Source organism: Saccostrea cucullata, unplaced genomic scaffold (genome assembly GCF_032062105.1).
Source record: "Saccostrea cucullata isolate Sc308-1 unplaced genomic scaffold, CSIRO_AGI_Scuc_v1 ctg15737, whole genome shotgun sequence".
NCBI classification, from domain to species: domain Eukaryota; kingdom Metazoa; phylum Mollusca; class Bivalvia; order Ostreida; family Ostreidae; genus Saccostrea; species Saccostrea cuccullata.
In genome coordinates, this window is record NW_026922848.1 from 408 (window position 1) to 11,287 (window position 10,880).

Genomic DNA, 10,880 nt, shown 5'->3' on the forward strand with positions numbered 1-10,880 from the left:
AGTAGACATGAAATACCCTTGCAATACAAGTTATATAACTGACTGAATAATTCAGTCTGTATAGACCCAGATACTTTCTTTCGAAACATGTTGTTCTGCGGAACAAAAAAATTTGGACATTCTCCCATATTAACCCAGTATATCAACGATTTAAAGCTTTCCCAGAAACAAGATAATAAGTTGTATGGTGTCCAAGTCAAGGATGTATTACTTTGAATAAACCAAAATAAAATTGTTTTTGTGAAGTATGAACAAAGAACGGGTTCATTGTTCTCAATGTTAATTACTTCTTTTAGAAAACATTTAAAGAGACCATAACACAAAAACTGACAGTGATTCAGTGAATATACAAGTTTTTGTTCTGCCGCTGAGAAAGAGATTCTCCATTCTTCTCCATTTTCGGGTGTGCTGCCGATAGGAACAACATGGAATCCTGATCTTAATATATCCGATATAACTACCTCAGACGGCCAACCTTGTTGACGACATCTATGTATCCATGGTAAGGCTATTGGAGGCCAGTGATGAGACCGAAAACAGAACGCAAAGTCCATATCTAAGTGTCCAGTGGACCATGTTGAGCAAGGGCCATGAAGGAAAGCAGAAGAATAAATATCTGTATACCGAAGGATTTGTAATTGATTAGAACGAAATAATGCGCTAGAAATATAAAGTTTCTCATTAATAAGTATACAGGAATAATATATTATTACTGCTTGAATATTGTTGTGAGTTTCACTTAATAGATTTAATCTGGTAAATCCCGGTGGTAGGTCCTCATTGTCCATCAGGATCAGAGAATGATTTTGTATACTGTGAAGATTGATCTGAGAGAGGTCGCATATGACTTTGTGGCCTGGACTCCAGATCATCACATCCAAATCTGAATTCTCTAATCTGAAACCCTCTCGTTTACTCCCACTCTTCATTTTGTTAATCCCTTTAAAGATATCCACAGGTTTTTCCACAAACTCTATTGTATCGTCCACCTCTCTCCTCATCCTCACTTCCATAGGAGTCCCCATATTATGACAAAGTCCCTCATAGACCGCCAAAGATAGAGTAGGTATTCTGTCCATTCTAAAAAATATCTGATTGAGTTAACCAGCACAAACATGAATTTTTTTTATTTATGCATTATGATGTTGTTTTGCTATGTCACATTTTAAATCGAAAAGATTGAAATGAAAGCTTAAGGATATTCGATCCCCAGCTATGAAGAATAACCCTTATAATTAATATTTTATTTTAAAAAATTCAGAATAAAGCTTGAATTCATTAACACATCATGTAATAATTTTCCTTTAATATATCTTAATATGACCCAGGATTCTTTAAAGTTTTAGAAAAAGTCTGTAAAAATTTTTCTTAACCATATAAGAGTAAAAACAATAATAATGATTTTAGAAAATCCAACTTTAGCCATGGTTAGCTTTTACTAGTGGTTATTGAAATGAATATTGTATTTATCTCCATATGTCTCAGAAAAGTAGATGTGAACTTTAATGTATTGCAATGAAGAAATACTGTAGTTAAATAAACATATTTCAAATTCAGAAATACTTTATGAGCATTTTCAATTACTTAACTACGACGGCGTATTCGTGCCATATTAACAATGTAGAATTTTTTTTTAAAATCGTTTGTACGATTTATAAAATCGTTTAAACGATTTATAAAATCGTTTAAACGATTAATAAAATCGTTTAAACGATTTATAAAACATCGTTTTAGAAAATAATTTGTACGATTTAGGAAATTGTTTGAACGATTTTTTAAATCAATTAGTTAAATCGTTTGAACGGGTTTTTCAAACCGTTTGTATGATTAAGGAAATCGTTTGTACGTTTTGATAAATCGTTTGTACGTTTTGATAAATCGTTTGTACGATTTTTTAAAATCGTTTGTAAAATTTGCTTAATCGTTTGTACGATTTTGAAAATCGTTTGTACACATTTTTGTCTTGTTATTACACGTAGAAGAAGGGTAAAAGGCCATGCATAAGTAGAAAAAGTATCCATGCGTATTTTTAATTAATGACACGATGTATGACAGAGAAAAATTGATCAAGGTATATTTATGCCAAATTTACAAAAAAAGCTAAACATTGTTTCACAGTCGATAAACTAGGTTTATTGGTTGTAAACTATTGTTTACGGACTGTAAACTATAGTTAACAACGTAAATCTCTTATTTACATCTGTAAACCATAGTTAACGCAAACCGTAAACTATAAATAACACTGAAAAAATCATTTGCGATTCCAAAACAAAGATTAGCTGATAAATACACTTTTACGAATTGTGAAACCATGATTAACAACTCTTTACTATGGTTCACGATTGTAAATTATAGTTTACAGACGTGAATCTATGTTTATCAACAAAATCTAGTGTTAATGTTTTATTACAGACAGATAAATTTAGATTAGATTAGCATTCGTAAACTATAGTAAACAACCGTTAAAAATAGTTTTATAGATGAAAACTTTAACGAAAGTTAACGAATTGTTAACTATAGTTCACGCGTACGATTTGTAAACTATATTTTACAGTCGATAAACCTAGTTTATCAACTATAAAACTATGTTCAAACGATTTGTAAAATTGTACAAACGATTTTTAAAAGTTTTCTCTACATTGTCAAATTGGCATAAATACTCCGTCGTACTAAACTGCTGATTTTGTCATTAAAAATTTTTAAGATAACAATGATTTGTAAGATCATTTGTATTATAGTCAGATTTGAATTTATTTTACAAATTTTTACGAAAAGGATTTTCCTAAACACTCTCACATAATAGAACCAATAGCAAAATTCCATTTATCTACAGTATATACTCGCCTATAAGTCATTCCGCCTACAAGTCGGTTGCACTTAATAAGCTTATATTTCAGATGGACTGACCTCATATAATACCATTCTTTTGATAGCTCGCCTACAAGTAGTATAAGTGTTTTGTACCAGATATTAAATCCAAAAAACCGACGTATAGGCGAGTATATACGGTTTAGAAATTATATTATGTTGTTTTGTTTTTTCTCATCATGAAAATGGTGAAATCGTTGCACTGTTATCATACAACATATCAGCGTGAAAATAACACAATGATAAACTGATGAGATATCTTATTAAGTAAAAAAAATTTAAATTTTATTTTAAAACAAACACACTTTTATATTATATTTTTTAAAATAACCACTTTTATATCTTAAAAATGTCAATGTTTTGACAGGATAAAAAAAAAATAAAAAAAACAATTATTTTAAAAAAAAAACAATAAATATATCGTGAAGTGTAAAAATGTGTGTTTTTACTTTAATTTCTAAATTTAAGATAAAACAATAAAATCACTTGTATTTCTTTTATTCATATTATTGAAAAAACAAAATTTATATGAAATAAAACTTACTTAAGTATATCCTGGATAAATTCTTTTGAGGCAACCTTCATGAAATCGAAATTCTTCAGAAAAATCACAACTTTATATATATATATAGAACTGTATATAAGTGTAAATTTTGGTGGATCTATTTTTCCTCGTGTTTTAAAAATAATTTCATGAATTTCACATTTTTTTCAATTCATATCCTTGAATTCGCAAAGCCACACACTTTTATAAAGGAAAAAAATCCTCCAACAGATTCAAATGAAAATTTATTCACTTTTAATGTGGTCAATAAATATGTACCTACAAAGGTAATTAACCTACTCACTACGTCAACATTTTTTCTGAATTGCACTTGCTTTTAGTATTGAAAATTACATGTACTTCATTTATAATGAACTCATTCATCTTCTATTACGGTAAATTGCTCTGTAAAATAACAAAAGTGATATACATGTATGATATAGCATACGCCGTAAACTTTTAAAAAATTGGACTGTCAGATGACTTTCTTCATTTTTATGCAATGCAAATTTTAAATTTTTATTAATAACAAAAATAACAATTATATTCACATATTAAGAGCTAAAATTCATTCTTTCACTAACTGCCAGAAAAATAAAAGATGCTTTATGTGTGCAGTACCTATGAGTCACCTACTTGTTTAGCCAGTTTCACCATTTACATATTTATTTATTCGCAAATGCAATTTATCATTGAGTCAAATGCTGACTGACGTTTTTTACACTTATTGTTCGTCCATTTTTATACACTGAATAGATGACGGTTACTTCTATTATTACCAGCATGATTAAAAAGTTGTTTTTTTTTTTTTTGTTTTTTTTTTTTTTTTTGCAAATTATGCTCACTCCTCCATGGTTTCAATCCACCGTAGGGAAGTTTCCTCCTGAAGAAGAGAAGTGCGGAAATATCCAGAGATTCAAAATCAACCTATGCCTTGTTCAATATTGACTCTTAAACACGATATCGAAGAAAATGGTTTATAATTATAATTTGTTTATTCAACAAATTTCTGTGAGCACTTGGTGCAATACACCAAAGAAATCATTATTATAAGTATTTTTAAGGTCTTCCGTTTCCAACGGAAGACCTAATTGTTTTCCTTCGGTTTCTTTTTCCCTATTATTTTTTTCTTTCCAATTCTTGTGCACGCGAGTTCTCGGAAACGGTTCAGTCGATTTTCCCGAAACTTTCAGATCTGATAGATATTGAAATTGGAAATTTTTACATTCATGACGTCACTTCCAGTGGTGAGATATGGACTTTCTTATTTTAAGAGGGTAGGCTTGTTCTGGTAACTCCTCCTAAACGACTTAAGATATTGAGTCAAAATTTCATGAGCGCAAAAGGCACCGGAGGTCGGTAGGTCCCAAAAAATGTCTCAGAAACATCTCATAAAATTTGACACCTTACGTTTCATATCGTACAACCTGTTCATAATTTGTTAAAACAAATTGAAGAGAAGTTGTGCAGAATGTTAAAAGCTTTTAAATAATACCAAGAAAAAGGGACTGACCCCACAAATTAGGGTCTCAAAAGGGCCAAAAGTCCTTTATCGATATCTCTTTAATGAACAATATTTTGTTATAAATAACTGAAGCAAAATATTCATCTTAACAATTCGCAACAACATATTGTAAAATTATGATCATATGTTACGTAATTAGGGGCAACCAGGGGCCAAAATGCAAAATCTTTTGATTCTTTATACCTCCAAAGGAGATTTTGTTTTTATAAACAGTATTGAATAAAACATGTTCAGAATCGTATTCTGAACAATATACATCCATTTAATTTTCGCAAAACGGCCCCATAAATGTCTTGAAGGATTGGCCCCTATATATTTCTATTTTGCATAGCTCGAGAATAAAAAGAAATTTCTGAATAGTTGTTGAAAAAAAAATCTTTCAAATATTGAAATATATTAGTTGATATGAAGGCAAATGGTCTGACCCCTTAAATTAGGGGCCCAGGAGGGCCAAGAAACTTTCATTTATATCTTTTTAAAATGTTATATTAATTAAAATATTAAATCCCATGAGAGAAGTCTTGATATTCCAATGTTTTAACAAAAATCACAGTCAAAATCGTATCTCATCTTATCGAAAAAACGGACGGAAGACCTACTCGTTGCTCGCAACGAGATCTCATCTAGTTTATGTGTACATTTGTCTCAGTTTTGATTTCTGTTCTATCTTTCTTTATTATAAAATTAAGATTTTGCCCTGCAATTCCCGACAATATCCAGTGCCAAGTTGCCGTTTGCCTCTCTCTCTCCTTCTCGCTCTCTCTCTCCCTCTCTGTCTCTCTCTCTCTCAAAACAATATTGACCCAGAAGAATGGAATAAGGAATAAGGAAGGAAATAAATATTCTATTATAGTGACATGTGTATATTTTCCAACACAATAATAGAAACAGTAGAAACATGTGAATTGAACATATGTAATTGAAAAGTAAAAAATATAAATAAGACACGAAATCACAATTTAGTCTTCTCCTTATTCAGATTTTTTTTTAAATTGCCATTACATAAGTTTAATTATTTTCAGTAACAAAACAAATAAAAGTGTCAAAGACTGAACATTTTGATACTGCAAACATAATTCTACATTTAAAGATAAGGGTTTTTCTTTTTTGGAAAATCTGTAAAAAAATTTTTAAAAAGGGTATGTATAACTTTGATAATTTCTAAATTTTGTTGACGAAAATGAATCAACACAAACATCATCAAATGCTTAAAATGTCCAAGGAACTTTTGGATAATTTGAAATCACAAGATGTTTCCAAAATAAAAAAGTTTAAAAACTTACGCCTTTTCAACTTCATACACAGCCTTTCCCAACGATAAATTAAAGTCCATGCTTCTTGATATAATTGACAGATACTTTTTCAATTAAAAAAGAACCTCGTTAATTTGCTAATTTTGTCATTGCTCATTTGCAAAATAATAAATTAAAAAAACATTCAAAAAGATACTTTGGTTTCTGATTGACAATATCTATGTTGTTTTTGGTGATCAGGTTTTCCAATAATTTGGAATTGCCATGGGTATCAATTACTCACCGTTATTAGCAGACAAACATGTTTTCCTGTATTCATATGAAGCAGACATTGTCCCAAATCTTATGCGTGAAAAGAAGAAAACGCTTGTTGAGGTCTTCAACTCGACATTAATATATATCGATGATATATTATCAATTAACAGCTGTTATTTCCTCTCTTATGTCAAAACGATATATCCCAATGAGCCTGAGATAAAAGTTACTACAGAGTCTGACAATTCCGTTTCATATATGTATATTATTCTTCAAAAGATGTACCGGTCACGGTAGCCTAGTGGTAGAGCGTTCGCTTCGTGATCGGGAGGCACGGGTTCGATTCTCGTTCGTGGCGCCGCCTCACTGTTCCTTCGCCATGTGCTAGGCATTAGAAGTGAAAGTCACGGATCTTTCGGATATTACCTTAAAATGGGTAGGCCTTGTGTCACGGTGGGTATTGGCACTATAAAGAACTATTAGTGCTCAATGACTCTAAGTGCCAAAAATAGGTCTGAATTTGGAGCCCTTCACCAGAGTACGGTAAGGTCTCTATATGAATGAAAAATTCTCGAATGGGATGTAAAACAATATACAGTCAATCAATCAATCAATCAATTAATCAATCAAAAAGACATTAATTTTAATCTTATATGTACAACTACGTTCCGTGATTACTTTAACATGTCACTCGTCATCTTCCCTTACTTATGATACAGTACCTTTATTAACTTTTATCTTTCATTTGATTCGATACACAAAAGCATGTGAAATTTTCAAAAGTAAATAAATTATTGAGAAACAAGTTTATAAAACAAGAATAGTCTCGATTAACGTCATCCTTTTGTAAATTGCCTGGTCGATACAATGAACATTGTCAGCATACACTTTATAAGTCAAATGTTGAATTCATACTTATAGTTAGCCTATTATTTTCACATTGAATTGACGACGGAATTTCCCCTTAATTACCGAACATGAAAAGGAGCACTAGGAAGAGTTTCTCCTCTATGGCATATGATTCCACAACTAATGTTTTGGAGGTCCATGAACGCTCCGCTCCTATTTTGCCTATTTTTGTTTTATAGTCATTTGAGTTTGAATATTTTTCGCTGTGTCCATATAATTGAAGGTCTTTGGGAAAAGACCCTAAAAAATTGCACGGCAGGCATTTGACACAATAAACTATCCTCGCTGCACAATGGCCCTGATAGAGTGTAAAGTAAAGGTCACAACTTAAAGCCCTTCTTTAGCATATGGTGACCTCTCTATATGAGTGAAAAATTTTCGAATGTGATGTAAAATAACATACACATGTACAATTCAATATACGATATAATTTTACCTCTACTTGTAATATATATCTATATAAAATTAATATCATAAAACTGTCTATTTCCCCGAGAAGCGACTGTTGTGCTCATCTGAGGACTACTCCCTGGAAAATCAGAGCTACTCCCTGGGACTACTCCCTCATGAATATGTATTATTTAGAGAACAAGACGGGTTCTGTATCGTAGATACAAATTTGGGGGTGGACGAGTGCGCAAGCAAATTTGTATTTCTACGATACAGAACCTGTCGAGTTCTCTAAATGATTTGTGACACGATCAATCAAAAATAGCTCCGCCCACTTTATAACTTTGCAGCATCCAAACTTCCGTCAGAGTTCTGTAGATGAGGCCCCGACGGGGAGCTCGCATCTGCAGTATATATATATTTCCACGGAAAACGTAAAATTCGGTCAGATTAGTTTTGACAATTTAACGGGGTAGACGAAATCGAGTGATAGTTAGTCTTAATGGATAAAGTTGAGTATTTAACCGTGATTGTTGTGATCTATAAATGGAGATTGATTAAAATCCTGGTTTGACTAGATTTACAAATCAGCATTTACAGAAAATTCTTCGATGGACTTTGATATCAAAGATTTTTATTTTCAAAGTGAATTGCGACATTAAAAACGAAGTGAAAGAGATCGACGTGTGACTAGTACTGTCGTAAGCCAGAAGAATTTTTAAAAATAAAAACGCAAAAAATGGACTTGAATGATTTTGCACAAGGAGAGTGGATGTTTTCCGTTATTGCGAATTTTCTTTTCGTTTGGATCAAAATTACGAGTAGATTATGTTTTCCGTTATTGTGATTTTTCGTTTTTCTTTGGATCTAAATTACGTGTAGATTCTGTATGGAATAAGTGTTTATTGACATTTTACATTCTCAGGATTAATACCGGGTATTTCTCTAAAATTTATATTAGGAAAACATTAACATTTTACTATTTGTACGTGCTTTTGCTAAATTGAATCAGATTTATTTTTAGACCGTGCTGTATTTTAGATACAGAATAGTTGGCAAATACAGTACGGTATACTGGGCTAATACAGAACGGAAAGTAGCTCCGCTCACCAAAGTGCCGTTCTGTACAGAACAGTAAACTTCAAAGAAAAACACCGCTATCGTGTCACAATTATTAGTAATTTTAACCAATCGAAGTGTTCCGTGGGCGGAGCGTTCAAGGAATCTCGAGTCTGTGACGTCATGTTATTAGCAATGTAACTATGACGTCAAAACATTTCGACATGCGATGTCAAAATCATACTTGGATTCTAGCAAAATGAAGACAACGACAATTCTTCGAAATGTCAGTGAAGATACTTTTTAAAAAATAATTTAATTGTTTTAGTACACGATGTATTACTTATCATACAATCTGTTAAACCGTATGCATTTGTAATTATGCCTCTACAGTGTTTTTTTAATGTCGGAATATATGGTTAAAAAAAATTAAATCGCCTATGATTGTTTCGGTATAATAAAACAGTTATGGAATTGGAACTCGGGAAATAGCAAATATATGGTTCCCCTCGGAAGGAAACTATTTCCTCCCTCGGGGAACCATAAATTTGCTATTTCTCTCGTACCCATTCCATAACGGTATATTATTAATATCTGGTCAGACAATATGTTCGGTTGCTATAGTAAACGGTTAGAAAAAAACTATATTAATTGCGCATAAAAAAGTTGTCCTTTAATTTAGATTAACTATAGCTAATCTAAATTCTTACCCTGACTGTACAAAACCTGATTTAAAATATTTCCCTGACCTCCATCAACTTTTCTTATTTTGATATTTGCACGATACGTGTTGGACAAATGAGGCAACATTTCTGATCGTATTGATTTCAAGCCCAATGGGGTCTATTTACAATGGTTATATACTGTATTTATAATTGGCTTTCTGTTAAATTTGTAGTGCAATACAAACTATGTATCTATGTTTTCAAAGCACGTCTTATATTTCAGATTTAAATTTTCGAATTCCTAGACATGAGGTCACTTCCTTTGATTTCGTCATACCAGTTGGTTGTGTCGATCAAAGACATACATTGATCGTAGATTCGTTAGGTTGCTCAAATACTTTGGGATCAGCTTCGCTTAGAACTTCGAAAAGTTGAACAATGGGAAGTATTTAAAAGAGAACTGACAGATGTAAGACTCATCATTTTAAGGGGAACCTATGTTATTCTACGTCAGAGAAGCGTTATTTGACATTACAATTGCGACGTTTCTTTAATATCGGTTTCCTTTTGCAACTGTGCTTTAGGTTTAACATTGTTAATAGTCAATAACGTACACAATTTACAAAAAGAACATTTATACATCATTGTTATCATTTTTATCTGATTTATAGTTTGTTAACAGTACAACATTCTTCGGTTGGTTGATGATTCATAGCTATTTCAGTTACGAAAAAATACCTCAATAATATGCTGATATAAGTGCAAAACAATAAGATAAAATTCCGCAAAGAAAGCGGCTTAAATCAGGAAAAAATTGTTTAATTTTATGTTTGACAATTATTGTGTTTTTTCGATAAAACTAAGAAAAAGTTTTAAAATATACTTGTACCTATATTTGCTTATTGATAATTAGATTTAATTATAAAGCCATTCCTAGGTTCTAATATGTGTTGGTTGTTGACGGGGAAGGGGGGGGCAATGATGGAATCAAGAAGAAAAGATTAAATCAGTGTACAATGTTACTAATCTCAACAGAATACTTGTTTTCGATACAAAAGTTTGAAATTCATATGTTCGTCAGTGCTTACTTACCTTTTTCTTAGTGCAGAAAGGTCAATATGTATTACACTAGCTTACGAAAAATAAAGAAAACTTCATGTTTCTCGTTAATTTTATCATAAAGGTATACTTTTATCTTCATAAAATTAAAAAGATTCATTTTTTTTTCAGAAAATTATAAATTACAACATTTTCAAACAATGGCTTTTTAAGATATTAACTATTATGCATGACGGAATTGAAAAAAATACGACAAGAAAAATGGAGTGAAACATACTTTGTGCCCGATTAAAATTTTTTATCCAAGATTAATTACTATGTATGAGCCCTCATTTTAAAGATACAAGTCAAAT

General features: G+C 31.4%; 1 protein-coding gene across 1 annotated transcript; it reads right to left on the bottom strand.

The window, feature by feature from the left end:
• Positions 1 to 331: 331 nt before the first annotated feature.
• LOC134262591 (uncharacterized) lies at positions 332 to 1,079 on the bottom strand (the record flags this gene model as incomplete). Its single annotated transcript, XM_062744978.1, has 1 exon — positions 332 to 1,079. A coding segment is annotated over exon 1 (748 nt), but the record flags the coding sequence as incomplete, so codon positions are not given.
• Between the last annotated feature and the right edge of the window lie 9,801 nt (positions 1,080 to 10,880).